The sequence below is a fragment of the Meriones unguiculatus genome, chromosome 17 (assembly GCF_030254825.1).
Source record: "Meriones unguiculatus strain TT.TT164.6M chromosome 17, Bangor_MerUng_6.1, whole genome shotgun sequence".
Taxonomy (NCBI): domain Eukaryota; kingdom Metazoa; phylum Chordata; class Mammalia; order Rodentia; family Muridae; genus Meriones; species Meriones unguiculatus.
The window spans coordinates 37,124,025-37,143,654 of record NC_083364.1 but is presented as its reverse complement, the minus strand read 5'-3'; the positions used below and the strand labels follow the sequence as shown (position 1 = coordinate 37,143,654).

General features: G+C 51.5%; 1 protein-coding gene across 3 annotated transcripts in view; it reads right to left on the bottom strand.

The window, feature by feature from the left end:
* The window catches only part of Slc12a8 (solute carrier family 12 member 8), a 141,730-nt gene that overhangs the window by 71,292 nt on the left and 50,808 nt on the right, over positions 1-19,630 (bottom strand). For all 3 annotated transcript variants that reach the window (XM_060370278.1, XM_060370279.1, XM_060370276.1), the window contains one exon: positions 364-477. In XM_060370278.1, coding sequence (XP_060226261.1) covers positions 364-477 — 114 coding nt within the window. The remainder of the gene's footprint in view (positions 1-363; positions 478-19,630) is intronic.

Sequence of the window (19,630 nt, the reverse complement as noted above, 5' to 3'; positions counted from 1 at the left end):
TCCTCTTCCCACCCTTTGCCCACTTGGGGAAAGGCTGATGCGCAAGGACATGGCAGAGGACAGGAGACAGCTCACTCAAGAGCAGCCACATAGATACTTTCCTGGTGAGTCTTCTGTGCCTTGGAGACAGCCCTGTCCTGAGCATTTCCCACGGGCCACCTCTCACACGTTAGCTTCTTGCCTTCTCGGCCAGAGACCAACATACGAGGCAAGAGTTCAACGGTCTCCTTCCAAAATTATGAGCAAGTAAACTCATTGTTAAAACAGCAGATTTTTAGTCAGAGCTCACGCCATCACCAGAGTCAGCTGCAGCTCCCAAGAGCACATGCAGGCTGGCTGTGACACTGAACCCACAGTACCTACCTGTGGCTGCGGGGAAGAACACCCCAAACACAGTGAAGAAAGACTCCCCGGGGCTGTACTCCGGCAGGGTGTTGTTCTGTAGCAGTTCTGGGGAGTATCCAATGAAGCCATGTTCTGAAATGACACGAAGGCGTGCAAATGGAGCAGGGTGCCCGGGGGAACAGCGTTGTTTACAGCATGGTTTCTTTCTTTCTGAGGCAGGGCACACTCTGTAGCCAGAACTTACTGAGCTGGCTTCACACGGACTGTGATTCTCTTGCCTCAGCCTCCCGAGTTGCTGGCATTATAGGCATAAGTCACCACGTGCAGGTATGTGATATTGAACATTCAAAGGCAGCGTGTGTGTGTGTGTGTGTGTGTGTGTGCATGCGTGTGCCAGAGAGAAAGAGAGAGACTTGGAGCCTGACTTTTGTGTATTTGTACCTATGGCTATACAGGAATGAAGTGACAGGGAGCACAGTTAGCTCAGGGGAGGGAAGACTTTTCATCTTTGCTTCATACATTTCAGAATGGCTACAGGGTGTTTTCCGTGAGGATGTATTTATGTGACTCCATGGGTCCATGGGAGCTAAAGAATGAACTCCAAACCCCTTAGGTTGAACATCAGCGCTCCCCACAACCTGGCAGCTGTCTGCCATGTCCCCTTCACCCCCACCCCAGAGCACCACAAATGCCCGCCTTCGCCTTTGCTGGGGTCACATTCCCTGCCCTACCACCCGTCTCTCTGAGCATCAATACTGTCCTCACTCTTTCTGTCTTTTCTTCTTTCTCCCTCCCTCTATCCACCACCCTCCTCCCCCGCACACACTGGCATTCCAGCCTAGGGCCCTGGGCATGCTAATCAGTCTAGCCCACATCTCCATCCCTGGCTTTCATTTTGATTTGGAGACAGGGTCTCTCTGAGTTGCTCAGGCTGGCCCTGATCCCATTCTGTAGCCCAGGCTGGTCTGGAACTTTCAGCCCTCCAGTCTCAACCACTCAAGTAGCTGGCCCCTCGTGCCTGCACCACCAGGCCTGGCACGCCCTCGTTCTGGAGGCTCAGACAGGAGCTTCCTGGATCAGGACTGAGTCTCCTCCTCATTGCTCTCGGTATAAAGACCAGCCATTTAAGAAAGCTTGAGAGATGGCTCAGCAGTTAAGAGCAGTGGCCACGCTCCCAAAGGATCTGAGTTTGATTTCCAGCACGCACATGGCAGCTCGAAGCTGTCTGTAACTCCAGCCCCAGGGGATCCAATGTCCTTGTCTGGTCTCCATGGGTCCCACAGGCATGTGGTCCACAGATACCCAATCAGGCAAAACACCTACACACATGAAAAACAAATCATTAAAAAAAAAAAGACTATCCACTTTAGGCCTCTGTGGAACCACAGTTTTTTGTTTGTCTTGTCTCACCGTGCCCAAGCTAACGTACAGGCCAGAAAAGCCATCTCCCAACTGAGCTACGACCCCAGCCTCAACCACGGTCCTTGTTTTAAAAATACTTATTTTCATTTTATTTATGTAGAGGCATCTGTGTGTGGCCATGGAGGTCAAACGAGGGCACAGGATCGCCTGGAGCTGGAGTTATAGGCAGCTGAAATCTGCCTGGTGTGGGTGCTGGGAACCGAACTCAGGTCCTCTGCCGTAGCAGCGATCACTCTCAATTCACCGAGCCATCTCTCCAGCTCCTCACCCGTAGGTCTTGAGGTGAGAAATCCACGCCGGATCCCCTCTGCTCTACCTGGCACACAATAGGAAGGCTGGGATAGAACCCACGGGTAAGATGAACCTTCCCTCAGCTCTCTCAGCTGGTGGGTGCGTCTCCTTCCCAGTTTGTACACTGACCTTAACCAAGCCTCCCAAGGGCCTTCCGTCCATTTTGCCTTTTTGTCGAAGGTGACTTTGAGCAGCGTGCGGGGATGTCCCGGCAGGCCATGGACTTCTGAGACACAAATAAAATGTTCCTGGCTCAGGGACATCGACGACATTCAGCCTGGCCTTTCGGTCTCGTCCCCTAGAACTGGCTAACTTGTGTCTGTGAGCTGCAGCCACACCTCCCTGCACAGCACTGTGCCGCAGAGCTTGGGGACAGAGCCCACAGCAGGCCTTACCCTCCCCCCTCCATGTAGCTCAGAGTTTCCCTCCACAAAGGGAGCTCTCTGGTCTCTGATGGCCCCCAGGAGGCTGTGCGCTACCCCCAGCTTCCAGGAGTCATAACTTCATAGGGAAAATATTCAAGAAAATAAAGAAGGAGACGCTCCGGGAAGCGCCGGGAGCCTCTGGGAGGGAGGCCAGTCCGGACTTTCATATCCTTGTCGACTGCTTTCTCTTGGCTGAAGATAGACTTCGTTCTGGCATATTACATCCCAAGCACCGGGTTTCTGAATGGCTTGGCCTCCCTGCAGCTGGTCCTCCCCTCATCCACAAACAGCAGTAACAAGCTGAGTTAACTTTAGCCTACCCGCTGGCTGACCCCACTGACTAGTCTTCCTGAGGAGAAAACCAGCGCAGCCTGCCTCTGGAGCTCGGCTGGGCCAGGCTGGGATGACTCACATGCGGGGCAGGCCAGCCCAGAGCACATAAACACCTCGTTCCACGCTGTTCACCTCCGCAGCCTCAGAGGAGGTCCTAGGACGGGGGAGGGTTTGGTCCCCTGGCCCCGGGGCTCTGCCCAGCCAGCCTGCAGGCTCAAAGGCAGTTTAGTCCCTTAGAGGGGGCATAGTGGGGTCGGTGGGGAAGCCTTCTCTACCTCTCCCCCTTAGATCTGCTGGCTGTGAGGACGGGGCAGGGAGGAGGCCATAAGCACACACTCACTAACACACAACTCACAAGCCTACATTACACCTGTGTACACACATGCACTGACACACTTATGTCTATAGACAGGGATATTTCACAAGCACACATCCACACTGGCCCATACACAAATACACGGACACTTACGCCTGCACATGAGCATGCCTGGGCACATTCGTACCAACACACTCACAGGCACATTCGGTGATACACACTCACACTGGCACCCTCACAATCCTGCTACCCTGGACCTCTGCCCTGGGGGAAGTCTAGTTCTTAGCCTTCCTCAGGGAAATAATCGTACCCTTTCAAAGAACCTGTGAACGAAGATAGCTGTCAGTGTTTTTCTCGAAATGGTGTAAATTTGGGGAAAGATCTAAGTCTCTAACTCAGGTGAATTGAGGTATTTTAGATGTTAGTGAAGATGTTATTTGAAGCTGGAACTGGAGGCACAGACATATATAACCTCAGCCACTTAGGAGCCTGAGAATTTTGATTGAAGAAAAAAAAAATCAAAAGACTAAGGGAATAGCTCCGTGTTGTCTCTTGGCTAGCATAGCATGCATGAGGACCAGTGTCAGAGTAAAACACCACAGCACTTAGTAGCAATAGGAAACTGACATGCCATGACGGTTTCTAATACCTAGCATGCTAGTTTAAAAAAACAAAATCTTCTATGTTATAATTGCTAGAACCAAATTTACACTTATGAGAAATGTCTATGCTGGGCATGGTTCGTGCACACCTTTAATCCCAGTGCTCGGGAGGCAGAGACAGGCAGGCCAGCCTGGTCTATAGAGTGTATTCCAGGACAGCCAGGGCTACACAGAGAAACCCTGTCTGAAAAAAAAAAAATGCTAACTATGGCTACCTATATAAATAATTATGGCAATTCTCATTCTCTCTGTTTCACCCTCCTTCCCTCCTCTCCACTCCCTCCATCTTCCCTCCTTGAGACAGATCCTCCCTCCCTCCCTTCCTCCTTGAGATCTCTCTCTTTCTCCCTCTTTCCCTCCCTCTCTTTCTTCATCTGTCTTTTCCCTCTCAAGATAGATTTCACTGTGTAGCTTGGGTTGGCTTGGAATTTGTGATCTACTTGTCTCAATCTCCCTAGTGCTCAGGTTACCGGCACTCACTATTATATCCAGCAATTCCTTTCCTTCAAATATTTCCTATAAAATGTCCACAGTCTAGAAAGTGAAAGTAATCTCTTTATAATTAAAAAAAAAAAAAAAAAAAAACATCTTTTAGGAAAATAAGTGATGCCCAAGTGAAGGACAAGTGTCTGCAGGAACATTTCAAATGTGCCATCTTGTTTTCTTCTTCTTCTGATGTCCATCCTCTTTGCCTTTCTGGATGGGGATTGAGCATTTTAGTCAGGGTCCTCCCTCTTGATTAGTTTCTTTAGGTGTACAGATTTTAGTAGGTTTATCCTATATTATATGTCTATATGAGTGAGTATATACTGTGTGTGTCTTTCTGCTTCTGGTATAGCTCACTCAGGATGGTCCTTTCCAGTTCCCACCATTTACCTGCAAATTTCATGATTTCCTTGTTTTTCATTACTGAGTAATATTCCATTGTGTAGATATACCACAATTTCTGTATTCATTCTTCAGTTGAGGGGCATCTGGGTTGTTTCCAGCTTCTAGCTATTACAAATAAAGCTGCTACAAACATGGTTGAGCAAATGTCCTTATTGTGTACTTGAGCCTCTTTTGGGTATGTGCCTAGGAGTGGTATAGCTGGATCTTGAGGAAGCGCTATTCCTAGTTGTCTGAGAAAGCGCCAGATTGATTTCCAGAGTGGTTGTAAAAGTTTACATTCCCACCAGCAGTGGAGGAGGGCTCCCCTTTCTCCACAACCTCTCCAGCATGTGTTGTCACTTGAGTTTTTGATCTTAGCCATTCTGATGGAAGGCCTCTGAAAGGCTCTGCCCTGCAGACTAGCAAAGCAGATTTTGGGACTTATGGCCAAACTTTGGGCAGAATGCAGGGAATCTTATGAAAGAAGTGGGAAATAGTAAGATCTAGAGAGGACAGGAGGTCCACAAGGAGAGCAACAGAACCAAAATATTTGAACACAGGGGTCTTTCCTGAGACTCATACTCCAACCAAGGACTATGCATGGAGATAACCTAGAACCCCTGAACAGATGTAGCCCATGGCAGTTCAGTGTCCAAGTGGGTTCCATAGTAATGGGAACAGGGACTGTCTCTGACATAATCTGACTGACCTGCTCTTTGATCACCTCCCCCTGGGGGGTGGGGGCAGCCTTACCAGGCCATAGAGGAAGACAATACAGCCACTCCTGATGAGACCTAACAGACTAGGATCAGAAGGAAGAAAAAGAAACCCTCCCCTACCAGTGGACTTGGGGAGGGGCATGCGTGGAGAAGGGGGAGAGAAGGATTGGGAGGGGAGGAGGGAGGGAACTAGAGGGGGGATACAAAGTAAATAAAGTGTAATTAAAAATAAAATTAAATTAAAAATTAAAAAATTTGCCATCTTCCTTCTTTTATTTCCCTCCTTGCATACCTGTCCTGCTTTCCAGAATGATTTGAGTAGTTTATGAGAAAATCATAAGCAAAACAGAATAAATGGAATTTATTTAGGAGGGGGAGTATCCCCCATGACACAGCCAGAAGGGTTCACTCAGGCTTTGAAGTGAAATCCGCAGTCATGTCAGTGAGACTAGAATTTGGGGCCTAAGGAGATGATCTATGATTCTTTTGACCAATCTCACAGGGAAATGCCTTGGGCCTGGTGGCTTGTCACCCTATATAGGCCATTTCTGTCAGATGAAAAGGAGTGTCTGAAGATGGCCTTATTACACATACACACACACACACACACACACACACCAGTCTTCCAGGCCTGCCACACTGCCTCCCTCACAGAGAGATCCCCTTCAGGCCCAGAAGCCAGCTTCTCCCTCAGGCTTCATCCGGGAAAGACAGACAGGTGCTATGGAGCACCACAGGTCAGAGGTACCTGGTCGGGCATGGAGGGACAGCTGGGACGATGCCCAGCCTGTTGCAACCCAGGGCTCTCTGCATTCAAGGTTCCCCACTTGCTATGCTGTCTCTCTGTAGTCTACCCTAGAGGGCATGGGGATTCTGTTATGAAGAACCAGGGTGCCCTTGCCACAAGCCACATCCTCAACCTAAGCTTGTTTCCTATGGCCCAAATGCAGGTCGTTGGCTGCAGCCAAAAGCTGGGTCCTGTCAGCTGCCATCTCCAACCCCGAAAGGCCTGGGATGCTGAGGACCTGCAGCTGCTGCCTGTGAATGCGTCTGGGCTTGACCTGAACATCTGCTTCTGTATCCACTGAGTAAAAATACTCCAGGCCCATCTGAGCTGTGTACTTTTTTTAAGAAGACCAAAAACAGAAGAGGGGAGGGGATGAGAGGACAAAACCATCACAGGGGCAGGAAGAGGCAGAGGGATGCCCTTGAAGGCCTGTGTGTGGGAAGGCCTGACTTCTCCCCCAGAATCTGGGCACTCCAAATGATGCTGCCAAGAGGCTGGGGTCCCTGGGGGCTTCGTGTCCGCTCCACGGGTGCTCGTGGAAGCCCTCCTCACCCCGTGGCAAACACCTTTGGCTTGGGTCTCAGGCGGTGACAACGAGCAGTTTGGGGTCTGGGTGCCAGGTGCCCAGGCTCATGGACCTGACCACGGAGCACTGGCTGCCGGGAAAGCACCACACTGTGGCACCTAGAGGTGTGATTGCTCACCCACCCAGCCCCCTAGACACACGGCACATGGTGAAACCAGGAGAGGCAGCTGAGGCTTTGGTGTGGGTGTACGGTCGGGACTGTGGAACGAGGTTTCTAAAAACGGTGCTGGTGTTGGGGCTGCGGGCAGAGCTTCCCGCATGGCTGGCTTTCTTCTGGGCCCAAGTCCCCCACCCTGCAATCAGCCACCGGTGACCAGAGACCAGCCAGACAACCCTTTCCTGGGAACGGACAATGGGAGTGTCTGGTCCAACCAGGAATAGAAAGAGTGGAGGAAGGGCTTGGAGAGGAAGGGAGGGGGGCGGCGCCCCCCAGACTGAGGGGAGGGTGGGGCCTGAGAGATCACAGGAAGAGTAACTATGCAAGGAAAAGGAAAGGAGAGGCCCAAGTTCTGGGAAAGAGCAGGCACCAAAACAGCCCTGAGGGGAGGGGCCGGAGGGACATGGGCAGGGAAAGGGAAGGCCACCACTGGGGCTCCAGCATGCTGGGCTCCTCAAAGAAGAAGGAAGTACAGTACAGCCACTACCGGAAGTACTACTCAAGCTTTCTCCGGAGCACCCTACACACACACACACACACACACACACACACACAGGTTTGAGCTTGTGAGGATCTTGAACAACCCATATCTGACACTGTTAAAATGTCCAAGAACCTGAGACTACCCAGGTCATGGTCCCTAGGGGAAAACCCACGGCTGTTTTACCCTGCTGATGAAACATAGCAATAAAATGACATGTTGCCATAGCCATGGATCCGTGCATTGCTCAACCTGATCAGAGAAGCTTCTTGCAGTAGATGGGAACTGACACCCACACCTGGACAATGTTCAGAGAGTGAGGGGCTCTGGAAAGTCCATCCTAAATGGGTTTTCTTTATCAACCCCCACCCCACCCCCAAGGCTCAGAGATCTACGGAGGAAAAAGATGTGGAAAGATTGTAAGGGCCAGAGGTGGTGGATGAGTCCAGGAACACAGCATCTTTCAGACATAGCAGGACTGATGCGTAGAGACCCAGCCGTCTCAACCGCTGAGGACACCAGAATGCCGGAGTGGGAGGCAAAGTGCTTAGAAGACACAGAGTCAAACAGAGTGAAACCCCAGATGCGGCTAGGTCCTAACACGATGGGTTCCCCCACTCAGCACAATTACAGATGTCCCATAAACGTGTTTTGAGATGGAACTAGGGGGCTGGAGAGGTGGCTCAGCAGTTAGGAGCACTGGGGCTGCTTTTCCAGAGGACCCAGGTTCAATTCCCAGCACCCACATGGCAGCTCACAACTCTCTGTAACTCCATGTTCCAGGGGATCCGAAACACTCACACAGACATACATGCAGTCAAAACACCAATGCACATAAAATAAAAATAAATAAATAATTTTTTTAAAGGAGAAATGGAACTAAAGATGAACATGGCGGCGCTTGCCTATAATCTCAAACTGAGGCAGGAGTTTGAAGAATTTGAGGTTGGCTTCAGAGCAAGAGATTGTCTCAAAAAGATCCCAAAATGAATGAAACATAAGCGCTCACAGCCTGCAGAGGAGGAAGAGGAAATATGACAGGCTTGGAAGAGGCCCCCAAGGACTTCTGGGCAGTGAGCTGGGAGAGCAGCCTTCAACCCACTGTCTGGCCTTGGCCCTGGTAACCTTAGTCTTTCAAGGAGAGGGTGGGGAGAAGAAGGCCGATCCAGGCCTGAGCCACCACCCAGAGAGAAAACAGGCAGAGAAGGCTGGGCTTTCAGCAGGGGCCAGAAGGGAAATGTGAAGTGGGGCTGGGCCTGCACAGTCCACCGAGACTGCCCAGGGAAAGCAGCCTGGAGCCTCCTCTGGCCCTGGGGAAGGCCTCCACCCTGATGGGGCAGGCCGCCAGGAAACAGCAACACCCCTCCCCCCATACACACTGGCATCCAAAGGGATGAAGGACCTGGGAGGGGAGGGGGTCAGGGCAGCAGCTCTGCTTTGGTGGGGGAATGATGAAGTGCCCAGCGACTGGACCCTTGCCACCCCTACACTCAAAAAAGAGGAGCCTGGGTCCCTCTGATCCAGGCGATCTCCCTAGTGGAAGGGAAGGTGAACATTTCCTATTGCAAGATGGCTTCTAACAGTCAAGTTGTTCTGCCTGTGACCAGTGGCCTCTATTTTAAAAAGTCCTTGGGACTGCAGAGATGGCTCTGCAGTTAACAGTACTGCCAGCTGCTCTTTCGGAGGACCAGGGCTCAATTCCCAATGCCTACAGGGCAGCTCACAACCACCAGGAACCTCCAGTTCCAGGGGATCCCACGTTCCCCTCTGGCCTCTGCAGGCACCAGACTACAGTTACTGCATAGCTCGTGCAAGCAAAAACACTTTTACACATAAAACTTTTAATTTTGTATTTACGTGTGTGCATGTCTGTATGTGTGTGCATGTCTGTCTGTATGCTGTGAGTGTTCAGGTGCCTACGGAGGCCAGAGAGATCCCACGGAGCTCATGGATGCTGGAAACTGCAATCTGGTACTCAGCAAATGCTCTTAACCTCTGAGCCACTTCTCTAGCCCCAACACAAAATGGAAATTTTAGCTGGGAGGGGAGTGGGGGAAACGTGAGGGTGGGGAGGGTGGTGACACAGGCCTTTAATCCCAGCACTCTGGAGGCAGACAGATGGATCTCTGAGTTTAAGGTCAGATTTGTCTACACAATGAGTTCCAGGACAGCCAGGGCTACACAGAGAAACCCTGTCTGGGAGGTCGGGGGGAACGGGACATGGACACAACACACAACAACAATAATAATAAATAAATAATTTTAAAAATTGTTTCTAATGCACTTAGCTTTTTCCTTCCAGTGGTCTTAGAGTCAGTAAGTTGAAATGAGAAAAGATTTCACCCAGAGAGGTTCACCAAAAAAAGGAATGTCTAATGTCAGGAATGGGGATCAAGTCTGACTTGGGTCCTAAGAAATTAGCAGCATCTTAAGGAGAGGACAGCAATGGCCACTGGAGCAGAAAAGCTGTGCCAGGCACTGTGTGGGGGGCTTTCTGGAGCTGGACATTTAAGCTGCCAGCAACTTGGCGAATTCTCTCAGGTGGAGTGGGAATCACAGAGACAGGGATCCAGGGCAGATTCTAACCCTGTGCCCCAACCCCTGCTGGGCCCACAGCTCCCCAAAGGATGCAGGGAGCCAGGAGCCCAAGGGTCAACTGGGGCCTCACACAGGAGACTAAAGAGGCCCCACCCACTGTGGCCCCAGGTCCCCCCCAGAGGCCTGGCCTGTGTAACTGTCAGCCTGAAGGAGCCCCTGAGAAAGGAAAATCTGGCCTCTTATCTCCTGGGGGAAAGGAATGTGCTCTCCTGCCAGGACTAGGGGCTGTTTGACAGGAAGTCTCCACCCTAGCTGTGGGTTCCTCCCAGCCGCCACTCACCCCTTCTGGCTGTCCCTGCCTCTGGCATCCACCTCCCATGCTTAAACTTCTGACCTGCCGTCCCCAGCAGAATTCTAAGTCAATTTGGGGACCCCCCCCTCTTATTAGCTACCCGTTCACAGCTCCAAGCTGATGGGTGATGCTGACCCAGAAGTCCATCCCCTACCCCACTCCTCCATGGAAACGCTCCCGGGCAGACAGCTGAGGATGCCAAGGTGCCCTGTAGAGCATAGGACTCAGAGCTACACTCCTGCCTTGGGGCTGGGCTGAGGTACTGAAACACCCAGGTCCTGCCTGGAAAGTCTCCAATCCAATTCTACCCAGACAGATCAGAGACCCTCTTAGAATCCACGGCATGGAGCTGGGCTAGGGTGGGCATCCATGACAGGGTAGGTGTTTAGCATGCACAAAGACCTGTGCTCAATGCCCAGTTCCACAGAAAACAGACAGCAGTGACAACAAAGTATCCTATGGATGATGAGTCCGGCCTCCCAGAGCCTGAGAATATTCCAGGAGGCTTTAACCTGAAACCCGCTGTACAGATGGAGATGTTGAGGTTCATGAAAAGCAATTCTTATGCCAGGAGCTTGGCAGCCGGTCAGGCAAGTGCGGGACCAGGGAGTCTAAGCCTCCAGTCCACAGGCCTCGTTTGTCCTCATGGGCCCTTAGCAGCAATCATGTGTATTGTCATTGTGGGCCTGCTTGCCTATTTTTCCACTGGACTATGCACCAGGCAGCTATTTTCAAGAGATGAAGGCATAAGCAAAATGGATCTACCTGGGCAATGGAATATTATTCAGCCATTAAAAGGATGAAGCAAGGACTAGAAGGAAAGGAGAGTTGGTAAAGTACTTGCCTTGAAAACGTGAGGATCTGAGTTCAACACCCCCCCCCCCAGAACCCACATTTAAAAAGCCAGAGGGCCAATTAATGCTCAACTAAAAGGAAGCTTGATGGTGTTCAATCAGAGGATTGACCTCTTGCAGGAGCAAATTGATACCCTATGGCAAATCGCTCAACCTGGCTGTCAATGAAAGTATGCTGGACTTTGTGTCACTAGCATACAACATGAGAATTTTTCCTGCGCTGCAAATCTGTCTAAACAATTGTCGAGCTATATTTTAGGTAATTGGACTGGAGAATTCGATACTACGATGGAGCAGCTGAGAGTGGCCATTGTCACAGTAAATTCTACCGGAGTGGACGCAGGACTAGCCACAGGATTATCAACATGGATTGCTGCAGCCATGAATCATCAGAAGGAATGGGCGGGCATGGGAGTGTTAGCAGGCCTTCTGGTGTTGGTCTCCTTGGTTTGCCTGTGGTATATATGCAAGATTAGAGTCTCACAACAGTGTGATGCAGCCATGATCATTCAGGCCTTTACAGCCATTGAAGCAGGACATTCTCCCCAAGCATGGTTGGATACCATAAAAAGCTAAAATGATACGCTCAGGATGCGAGGCTAAGCACTGCACTCAGGGTCAGCCGCTTCGGACCCAGAGAAGAGCATGTCTGATTGCATGCGGGTTGATGCCCCAGGTCCCGCCTCTGAGAAAAAGGTATCGGACGGGTCTGATGCTCTTTGGGTGGATGACACCTAAATGAACATCGGTACAAAGTCCCAATTTATTTCTAATATCAGAGATCAGACCTCTACTCTTGCCTGATGCGTCTAAAACAAAAAGGGGGAACTGTAGAGAGCTGCGGAATGCTATGCCTTAAAGATGGAGCTGGTTTCCGCCTTCCACCTTCCCGATGGTGAGTGCTCTCTGTCACGAACAACTCCACATTTGGCTAAGGCCGAGGATCTGGCTTGCTTCCATGTATGTGGACCTATCTGCATTGCCCCCGTGGCACGCCTGGGTTGGCTACCCAGAGGCTATTTAAGCTGTGGGCTGGCTTTCCCCGGGGTCCGAGGATTGTTCAATGTTCCTGAATAAACTGCATTGAAAAAAAAAAAAAAAAAAAGCCAGAGGGCCAAAGAAGTAGCTGGGTGGTCAGGAACACTTGTTCCACAGCCACGAGGACAGGGCTTCAGATGCCAGCATCAGTGTCACGAGTTGGGTATCCCTGCAGATGCCTACAACCTCAGCTCTGCTGGGTGAGGAGACAGGGGGATTATCAGACCTTGCAGAAGCTCCAGCTTCGGGGAGAGACCCTGCCTCAAAGGAAAAGGCAGAGAGTGATGGGGAGGCCGCTCGATGGCCTCTTCCGACATCTGCACCCGCTACCTGCACACGCTGATTAATTAGCCAATTAAGCAAATGTTTGATGCGTATGGGTGGTTGGCATGCATGGATGTCCTTGCACCACACGCATACCTGGTGCCAGCAGGGGCCGAGGAGGGCTTCAGATCTCCTGGAGCTGCAATGCAAGAGCAGCCGGTGCTTTTAACCACCGAGCCATCTCTCCAGCTCCACTAAATCAAAAAGTGCAGCGTAGTGACACGCATTTATAATCTTGACACTGGGGAGACAGAGACAAGCAAATCAACCCCCGGGGCTCACTGGCCAGTCAGTCTTCCCTACCTGCTGAGTTCTCGGCGAGTGAGAGACCCTATCTCAAAGGCAACGTAGACAGCAGCCGAGGAACAACACTCAAGTTTGTCCTCTGGGCTCTGCATGCACAGAGTCATAGATGGACAGACAGACAGACACACTCACACAAGGAATGAAATACTGAGCATGCTACAGCTAGGTGGACTTTAAAAAGATCATGCCGAAAACAGGATAGACACCAGAAGCGGTGGAAGAGAGGAAACAGGATGGGAGTCTACTACAGAAGGTCCTCTGAAAAGCTCCACCCAACAGGATCAAAGCAGATGCTGAGACTCTCAACCAAACTTTGAGCAGAGCACGGGGAGTCTTATGGAAGGAGGGGGGATGGAAGGACCTGGGGGTGGGGGTGGGGGAACAGGAGCTCCACAAGGAGACCAACAAAGCTAAAAATTCTGAGCCCAAGGGGCCCTGCAGAGACTGATGCACCAACGGAGGGCCATGCGTAGAGAGGACCTAGACCCACTGCTCAGATGTAGCTGATTGGCAGCTCAGTCTCCGTGTGGGTACCTGTGTAAGGGGAGCAAGGGCTACCTCTGTCATGAACTTGGTTGCCTGCTCTTTGATCACTTTCCCCAGCGATGAGGCTTTGCCAGGCTGACAGAGGAAGAGAATCCAGGCAGTCCTGATGAGACTTGATAAGCCAGGGGCAGATAGCAGGGGAGGAGAACTGTCCCTTTCAGTGGACTAGGGGAAAGGGATACAGGGGAAGAGGGAGGAAGGTTGGGACCAGGAGGAGATGAGGGAGAGGGCTTCAATTGGGATATAAAATGAATAAACTGTAAAAAAGAAAAAAGATTTAAAAAGTAAACAAGCTTTTAAGTGATAACATATGATATGATTTATATAAAAAAAATCATGAGGGAGGATAACTGCCATGTGAGTCCACCCATGTGACACCTCCAGCCAGACTAGACAGATGCAGAGACAGGCTCGGCACAACAGAAGTTCCCCGGGCCCCAGGGACACGGTTTCTATTTGGGTTGACGGAACCTGCTGGGAGCTGATGGTGGTCACTGCTGTATCCAATGAGACCATGACCATGACCATCCCCGCTGACCTGCTTACCTAAAAATGGTTTAAACAACTCGAGCCTTTTATCTCTCTCTCTCTCTCTCTGTCACACACACACACACACACACGCACACACACACACACAAAGAACCCACTTCTTTGCACATGCCCCCTCAAGGATCACAGCTTGCAAAGCTTGATTTAGGCCCAGCCCCCGCCTGCTTTACGCATGCAGAAACAGTGAATAAAGGACACTTCTTGGTCAAAGCCAATGGGAAATCAGCTATAAAGAAGGAGCCTGCCAGACATGGCTAGTCCCCCGACGGGACCAGCTGGGTCCCAGGAGGGAAAGGTCAGTGCTGGGCTCACTGCGAGCCATCTGTCAGGCGCCGGTGTGGGCAGAGCCCTGTGTGTTCGTAAGTTTGGGTGGAAGCCTGAGCTCCGCTGGCTGATGCCTGGAGCCTGTGCTGAATCCACAATGGGGGTGAGAGGAGCCAGGCCATCTAAAAGCAGAGATTTGGGTACCTCCATGTCAGGGGGCCCCATGAGCCAGAGCTAGCCTTGGGGTAAAATGCTCTGGACCTAGGCAACCCTGGGATGGGAACAGCTGATGACCCGAAAGCTCTGTGCTGTTCCCATGTCCTCACCGGGGCTGGCGGAGCCCACTGCTAGAGGCACCCACCACCTCCGGATACTGAGAGGAAGCAGGCACGGGGGCACCTGCCTGTGTTCGCTTCTGTTGCCAGCCTTCCTGTGCCTTTGCTGCAAGGGTTCTTGCAGAGCAAGGTGCTGCCTGGTGCTGTCTCCTGAGAGATCTGCATTGATCCCCCAGCAAAGAGCAGATGTCCTCATCCGGGTGTGGTACCTGGAGTATTTGTTAATAGGGCAGGACACGTTCTAATGACAGCTGGCACAAAGGGACACACAGGAGCGAGGGCCTAGTCCTGGGAGCAGCAGGACCTGAGTGCTGTTAAAAAAACACAACTTTTAACAGGCTCTGCTCCGTCCTCACTCCCCATCCCCACCCCTGACCTACAGCACAAGAATTTTCCTTTTCATAAGCTCCCTAGATCCTGAGGCCTGAGAAACACTGGCTTAGTGCACAAGTGACCCACTCCGGGCCAGGTGCCACACCAAGTCTCACACGGACAGTGTCCTATGCATTCTTTGACAGTCCGGCAAGGCAGGCATTGTCGCCTGTTTCCAGATATGAGACGCTCAGGACAATGGAGATCGTGGGACCTGCGCAGCACGCTGCAGCCAGGCTGGGATTTGTTTGGAGGGTGCTGTCTCTGAGAGCAGAACTCTGACAACCACAGTCCCTGGGGTGCAACCTTCTACGCCAGGTCTGCGGCTGCAGCCTCCTGCCAGCGCCTTGTAGGGCCCGGAAAGTCGCTTGCAGATGTGCTCCCCCCAGGTTGGTGCTCCAGAGGCTTCCTAGGCCCAGGCTAAGCCTGATGCTGCTGCAGCATCTTCTCAGAACTTGTCCACAGGGAGGAGCTTGCATGAACACCTGCAGAGAGCCTGCGGGGGTGGGGGGGCACAGACTAGAGTGACGTGGGAAGTCTGGAGGAGTGAGGAGGCCTGGGGACCGCACCACTTTAAGTCCAGGTATCCTAGCGCTGGACCCCATAGTGAGGACACGAGGGAAGAGAGCAGGATGAGGGCCAGACGGACCCCCATATCACTGCATAGCTTGCAGATTTATGATGCCAGCCCTCTGAGGAAGCATGGCTCTGCCAGCCTCTGTGGGCTCCTGTGTCGCCAGGCAACCTTGGGTGGGGTGCTCTGCCCCGGGGTCACCCAGTGACTGCTCGTCTCTCTACAGAATGTGTGCGACCTGAGCGTGACTGGATGCCCCATCGTCATGACGCCTCCCCACACAGTCAGTGATGCCAAAGTGCCCCGCCTCAGCCTGCCACGACTTGCCCTCCACAGCCACGGGAGAGCACTCTGCAGACTCCGCCAGGCCAGCGACCACCTCACTCTGCCCCGTCGGAGAGGAGCACAAGCCTGGCTGAGCACGGGGCTACAGGCAGGACGCACTAGCCCATCCCTCAGAGCGCCGCCCTGGACTAACTCGGAACTCCCAGCTCCTCAGAGCTCAGCAATGTTAGAGAAACCTCCCAGGCCAGTGATTTCATACGCTAGGCATTCATCCCCAGGCCCCTGGCCAGGGAGGCCGACCGGCCCTGTCTCCTGCCCACAGAGTTGGCTCCCACAGGAGGGCAGAAAGCGGGTAGCATTGACTCTCGCCTGCACTGCAGCATTGGTCGGGCTCCACAGCCTCTTCAGGTTCCTCTCACTGCCCTTCAGCTCGAATGAACGCCAGCAAAGGAAAACAATCCCGGGGAGACATCTCAGTCGTAGGGTGGGGTTGGGGGACAGGAAGCTAGCGTTCTGGCCAGTCACTCTTTATGGGAACCAAACTCAGGTGACAAGAGGAGAGAGTGAGGCCTGCTTGCTCCTGATAGCAACTGCTCACCCCACCTCACCCCCATGCCCAGCCATTCTGCCCATAGCAAACTTCCTAATGGGGCTTAGATCCATAAAGCAGGAATTCAGGGCACCTAAAGCCCTTCCTCCCTCAAGCAGAGAAATAGCAAAAGCCCAACACACTCGATCTTAAGAACAGGAATCCCCCACATAAAATGATGTCCCATAGGACCACAACTTGCCTCTGACTTGAGCTAACGGCGAAGATATGGTGGTGGGAGGAAGGATAGTGAGAGGAGGGTGAAGAAGGAAAGCAGAACGAGAGAGGGAGAAATAAAGACAGACACAGCAAGGCAGGGGGAAGCAAGGAGAGAAAAGAGGAATGAGGTAGCCTGGCTTGGCTGACAGGTCAGTAGTTCAGAAATCCCCACCCAGCCCTGGGTCAGGGCTTATCACTTTTCACTGTTTCATCTTCTAACATTCCTGTGTTCTGATCCTCAATCTTTCTCCCTTCGGGGCCAAGGATGCCTTTGGGAATCTGGCGGCAGTTCTGGACTCTCTCCCAGAAAAATATGCTTATCCACTTACAAGTCTTCTCGAAATTTCAAGGGCTCCTGGACTTCGTATCAGGAGCTGGGAACTCCACTGTCCTCGGGGAAACTCATAACAGCCCAAATAAAAAAAAACAAAAAACAAAAAAAAAATAAACATTTAAATTAAACCAAGTTAGATTAAACTAAGAGTGGGAGAGGCCAGGGGTGGTTGGGGGGGCCTTCGGAGGTCAGCACTTGGGAGGCTGGGGCAGGGGGATCTCTCCAAGTCCAAAGCTGTTCTGGTCCACAGAACAAGTTTCAAGGCAGCCAGGGCCCTGCAGTGAGATCCTATCTTGGCTCCTTGCCCCCAGAAAGGGGATGGGATGTGGCTTTAGTGATGACACTGGATTCACTGAAAGCTTATGGCCCCAAGCCCTTGTCCCTGGGGAAGACCCTATCAGGTGACCTAGAAGCAAGACCCAGGGCCAACTGTTTGCTGCTTGTTCTATACGCTGTAAATGGTCTGCCTTTGACACAGGCAGCCCTATATACCTATTCGGACCCTGAGTCACTCTTTACAGGTCCACGGGATCGTTAAACAGCAATAGCACTGAAATCTCACCGTGCTGAAGAATCGCCAGTGTGTTTGTTTAAAATGCAGATTGCATGTCAATTTTGAGTCTTCTGGTGATTGGGTGCAGGCAGTCTCCAGACCAAACCGAGCCGCGCTGTCCTTGCAGGAACTCTACATAAGCCTTGGGAGGCTGAGCTTCTGACCCAGTTAACTGGTTCCCACCGTGCTGGGGCAGGACAAGGCATGAGTGCAAGGACACCATGAGACTGGCTTCGGATCCTGCCTCAGAAAGGTTCCGATGACGGTGTCAAAGGTGGAACCCTGCAGGAACCCTGACGGCAACATTTCCCAGATCTGCCCATGCACAAAGCGTAATGTACAGGTGTGAAAATGTCAGAGGAAACCTGCTACATATATGCTCGCTTGAAATTTATAAAGAGGAAAAAAAAGAGCCCCCAGGAATATTGCTCATAATACAAATTCCTACATCACAGTTTAAGGAGCACACACAAACACACACCCACAAACAAACGCCCGCAAACAAACATGCACACAGACACATACACACACAAACACAGGTACACACAGAGAGAAAGACAAATACACACAAACCCACACAAGAGCGCGCGTGTTTGTCTAATGATTCTGATGCTGAGGCAGGCCTCCCTTAGCAGCTCACTCCTATAAACCTAGCACTTGGGAAGCTGAGACACAACTGCAAATTTGAGCCCATCCTGTGCTATATAGCGAGTAGAAGACCAGCCTGAGCTACAAAGTAAGATCTAGTATCAAAAAAAAAAAAAAAAAAAAAAAAAAAAAAAAAAAAAAAGCAGGCTGTGAAGCGCAAACAGCCTTAACAGCCTTATATTTGTGGTACCCATAAATCCAACAGTATTGGATCAAGACACCATGGTTATTATAAGGATGCCTTGAAAAATTCAAAGTGTTCTTTAAATTCTCCGACAAAAATAAGTGGACGGAGCATCTGTCTGTCTGCCGGTCTGTCTGTCTGTCTGCTGCCTTCTGTGGTGCTGGGGTTGAAAACTGGGCCTCCCCCACACTAGCACACGTTCCACTCCTGAGCTCTCCTCCTGCTGTGTCGTCTTTCTTTTCTCTCAGGAGACTGAGTGGGGCTGGTGAAGACAATGGCCTCTCAGCTCACGGCCCTGCCCTTGTCCTAATCTAGGCAAGTGTCCTACCGCTGGGCTACACTCGCGGGCGAGAACGTCACCTTTACCATTCTGCCTCACTGAAATCTGAATGTTTTACAACAAAAGCACTTTGTATAGGCTTTTTCCCCACCTGAGAAGTTTTGAGTGTGTTAAAACTGAGAGCAGTCTAGACTTGAGGCCCCAGGCCTTCCTCCCCGGGGTGGTGTGGGCAGATCTGCGCTTGGTTACAGAGCAGGGACTGGATAGGTGGGGGACTGCTCTGTGAAGTCACTTCCACCCTGAGTCTCTACAGTTTCACTCTTGTTTGAAGCAGGACCTGGGGGCGGGGGAGGGGGAAGGGAGGGTGGGCTTATCTGGATGCTGGTGTTGGTTTGGTTATAACTAGTGTCTCCTCGTTACCTTTAGGAACTGGGGCACAGAGAAGCACGCTCCTCATACAGCAGCTATCTGGCCTTACGATGCTCACTCAGACAGCAAGTTTTATTCTTGTCTTTACTTTGAATGCTTTTTTTTTTTTTTTTAAGACAGGGTTTCTCTGTGTAGTCTTGGCTGTCCTGGACTCACTTTGTAGACCAGGCTGGCCTCGAACTCACAGAGACCCGCCTGCCTCTGCCTTCCCAAGTGCTGGGATTCGCCGAGCCATCTCTCGAGCCCTGAAAAGGCATTTGCAATTCAATCTTCTAATAGCTTTTTAAAATAATTCTGTCAATAGTATCACAGGGAAGGGGATGTTCCAGCAGCTAGGAGCAAACTGAATTCATTGTTTAAGCAGAACAGGGACCAGGCTAGGGATACGGTTCAGTGGTACAGTGCTTGCTTAGCATGAGCGAGGCCGTTTGTCCATCTCCAGTACTCAAAGGGAAAAAAAAATCTGCCTCCGCAGTTTAACCTCCAAATCTGAAATTCAAGACCTGCCATTGTTATTTCAGCATGTGGGAGGCAGAAGCAGGTCAAGAGTTTGGAGCTGGTCAGGCATGATGGCACGTGCCTTCAATCCCAGAGCCCCAGAACTCATGAGGCGGAGACGGGCGGAATCTCAGCAAGTCTGACACTAGTCTGTAGTGAGTTCCA